The sequence below is a fragment of the Aplysia californica genome, unplaced genomic scaffold (assembly GCF_000002075.1).
Source record: "Aplysia californica isolate F4 #8 unplaced genomic scaffold, AplCal3.0 scaffold01104, whole genome shotgun sequence".
In the NCBI taxonomy this organism is placed as follows: Eukaryota; Metazoa; Mollusca; class Gastropoda; order Aplysiida; family Aplysiidae; genus Aplysia; species Aplysia californica.
The window spans coordinates 112,357-116,093 of NW_004798374.1; the positions used below are offsets into that span (position 1 = coordinate 112,357).

At 41.5% G+C, this 3,737-nt stretch overlaps 1 protein-coding gene and 1 long non-coding RNA gene across 2 annotated transcripts in view; both read left to right on the plus strand.

Annotated features, from left to right (window-relative positions):
- Positions 1-262, plus strand: part of LOC118478885 — an 870-nt gene extending 608 nt beyond the window's left edge. The window contains exon 2 of the long non-coding RNA XR_004859334.1: positions 26-262. This is a non-coding gene — a long non-coding RNA (uncharacterized LOC118478885). The remainder of the gene's footprint in view (positions 1-25) is intronic.
- The window catches only part of LOC101860938 (spectrin alpha chain-like), a 66,911-nt gene that overhangs the window by 4,374 nt on the left and 58,800 nt on the right, over positions 1-3,737 (plus strand). The window contains 4 exon segments of the mRNA XM_035973290.1: positions 812-952; positions 1,858-1,941; positions 2,718-2,857; positions 3,313-3,363. Coding sequence (XP_035829183.1) covers positions 812-952; positions 1,858-1,941; positions 2,718-2,857; positions 3,313-3,363 — 416 coding nt within the window.

A 3,737-nucleotide genomic window follows, 5' to 3' on the forward strand; every position in this document is an offset into this window, starting at 1 on the left:
TGAGTTAGTCCAGTGTCGTGTACAGGTGTGGTTGAACTGTTGAGTTAATCCAGTGTCGTGTACAGGTGTGATTGAACTGTTGAGTTAGTCCAGTGTCGTGTACAGGTGTGGTTGAACTGTTGAGTTAGTCCAGTGTCGTGTACAGGTGTGGTTGAACTGTTGAGTTAGTCCAGTGTCGTGTACAGGTGTGGATGAACTAGTCACAGAATGTTGGAAGTAAAGAGAGGAAGGAGACTGAAAATAAATCTGCTGTAAAGAAGTATCACTATATGGGGTTATGTATGTGGTGTGTTGTGTACGTTATGTATGTGGTGTGTTGTGTACGTTATGTATGTGGTGTGTTGTGTATGTTATATATGTGGTGTGTTGTGTATGTTACGTGTGTGGTGTGTTGTGTATGTTATGTATGTGGTGTGTTGTGTATGTTATCTGTGTGGTGTGTTGTGTATGTTGTCTATGTGGTGTGGTGTGTATGTTATTTATGTAGTGTGTTGTGTATGTTATTTATGTGGTGTATTGTAAGATATACCGAGGTTTAAATTTTTGTTGTTGTCTGTGTTGTGTGTTGTGTATGTATGTGTGGGGTGTGTTGTGTCTGTTATATGTGGGGCGTGTTGTGTGTGTTATATGTGTGTTGTGTATGTTGTATGTGTGTGTTGTGTATGTGTGTTGTGTATGTTATATGTGTGTTGTATATGTTGTATATGTGTGTTGTATATGTTATATGTGTGTTGTGTATGTTGTATATGTGTGTTGTGTATGTGTGTACCAAGGTTTCACTCTCTCCTGTTCTGTGTGTGTGGCGTGCCAGGAACGCTTGGAGGAGCTTCACCGACTGTGGGCCTTGCTGCTGTCCAAACTGGCGGACAAAGGGACCAAACTCCAGCAGGCCCTGAAGCTGGTACAGTTCATGAGGGAGTGCCGAGAGGTCATGTTCTGGATCAACGACAAGGTCAGTTACGAGAATACGGATAAAGATGATAATGATGATAATAATGATAACATTTCTACACCGCACGTCCACGCTCCACAGCAAGCTGTGTCAGTTGTACAAGTGATATTCCCCGGCACACTCTAGAACACTCACAAATATTCTCAGCTTCTCTGAAAGCATAAAGTGCATGCTGCGGATTTCATGGGCTCAAACACGAACAAACTGACAAGACTTAGATCTATCTGTTTGGAAATGTTTGAGGGGGTTGCTTCAGGTCTTTTTATCTCTCATGACTAATTTGTTGTGTTGGAAATGTGAGCTCTGTGGCCAGTTCAGGTCACAAATGTTACTTCTATGCCAGAAGCTGGACTGCCTTGTTGTCGCTACTGTTTTATTGCCTTTTCTAGCTCTCTATTTTTACTATAAGTTGTTAATGACTGCTTTGCCTTTATTTTCTAATGAATATAGGTTATTTTGGATTTTACATTCGACAAGAAAAATAGGTTGAGTTGTACATTGATTTGATTCTATATGTTCCATTCATTCACTTTCTCTTTGTTCCTGTCTCTGTTAGTCTCTCTTTGCCTTTCTCACTCTGGCTGTTTTGTTCTTTGTCTTGCCCACTTTTTTCTTTCTTGCTTACACTCTCTTTCTCTATGTCCCTCCCAACAAATACAAGTTGAACCTATTTGCTTTGAAAGAGAAGATCAATACGTAAACTTTAATGTTAATGTGTAATCAGACTTTGAGTGAGATGGTGACATATGTAGACAGACTTTGAGTGAGATGGTGACATATGTAGACAGACTTTGAGTGAGATGGTGACATATGTAGACAGACTTTGAGTGAGATGGTGACATGTAGACAGACTTTGAGTGAAATTTCGTCAGACTTTGACTGAGATGAAACCTTTGTTGTTTCAGGATGCTTTTGTAACATCGGAGGAGTTTGGCTCTGACCTGGAGCATGTGGAAGTTCTCCAAAAGAAATTTGATGAGTTTATGAAGGTCGGTACGCATGGCAACTGTGCTCCTTGTAAGAAAAGTTGACAAACTTTCCGTTAGTTTTTTTGTTCCTGTGTAAGCTTGTAGGACATTTTTGTTGAGATGCTTCGTTATCAGGGTTGACTTTTTATCAGGGTTTACTTTAGTATGTGTGTTTAAGCCTAATTTTGTATTTTGTTCTATTTTCTTATCTGAATTAACTGTCTGTCTATCTGCCTATTATTGCATAAAGCTGCTATTCTTGAACCGAAAAAAAGCCTCTTCAGTTAATGTTAATAAGCATTGCTTTTGTATTCACTGTTTATGTTTGCAGTCAACATATTGATTTTAGAAACTAAAAAACAAAGCAGGATAGTGAAGCAAATGGCCCATTTCAGTAAAAGAAGTGATGGTGTTTATTGGTTAGATTTGTTTGTTGAAAGCTAATGGGAGCCATCTGATGCTGGGGTAGCCATCTGTGGGAGCTCTTTGATGCTAGCCATCTGGAAGCAATAATTGTTTTGTTGTTCATTTTTCCTGAGATTTAAGGTGGTCTTGGGGTTTAAGACTAGGCTTATACATTGTGTATATTAGGAGACTTTTGTAATACCTGTATAAATGATAAATGTCAGAAAATGTGAAAAGAAATGTTGAAGTGTGACTGTTGGATAAAATCCTCAAACAAGAAATTTGAGTAATGTTGATGAGTGCGTGAGCCGGTCGTTAGAAATGGTTTCTCTCTCTCTCCATGAGTACTTGAGCCGGTTGTTAGAAATGGTTTCTCTCTCTCCGTGGTCCAGGACTTACAAAACCACGAGGACAAAGTGGCAGAAGTGAACAGCCTGGCCGAGCAGCTGATTGCCGAGGAGCATCCGGAGGAGGCAACCATCCGGCAGAAACAGCAGGTCAGACGAGCAGACGTGCAGATGCACATCTCTTAGCTATGTCGTTTTGCTGTGTGTACCCTAGTTTTGTACTCCCATGTTGTGTTCTGTGGGTGCAGGCGGGACCCTTCAGCTTTGTCTGAGAAAGTTTACCTCTTCACTATGTGTTCTGTGGGTGCAGGCGTGACCCCTTAGCTCTGTCTGAGAAGGTTTACCTCTTCACTATGTGTTCTGTGGGTGCAGGCGTGACCCCTTAGCTTTGTCTGAGAAAGTTTACCTCTTCACTATGTGTTCTGCATTGCCTTACATAATACAACATTTCAGATGGAAGTTTGAGGTATCATGTAGAGAGATAGACATAGGGGGACACTGCTCACACCAGTGGTCTGAGAGATAGACATAGGGGGACACTGCTCACACCACAGTGCTCTGAGAGATAGACATAGGGGGACACTGCACACACCACAGTGCTCTGAGAGATAGACATAGGGGGACACTGCTCACACCACAGTGCTCTGAGAGATAGACATAGGGGGACACTGCACACACCACAGTGCTCTTGGTAAGAGCACTCAGGTCAGGAAAATATGGGTGCCCTGTCATTAACCCCTTTAGTGCTGCAGGTAAATAGGCCCCTGTGCCGGGGGAAATCCCCTGAACCAAGGCTGCTCAGGGGTGACCCCACTCTACCTCCCAGAACTTTTTAATTTATGAATGTTTCGTCATGAATTTCTGCATGTACATTCTACCGTGAACCACATTTTTATTTATATAATTTTGGGGAGATTTCAATGAGAGATAGACGGAGAATAGTTGGAGTTAGTAGCATGATGCCGAAAAACAACACCATCAAACAACATAAACAATGCACATTCGAGTAATGATAAACTGAGACCCAAAAAAGGAGAATGCATGTTGTGTGAGTATTTGCAGATA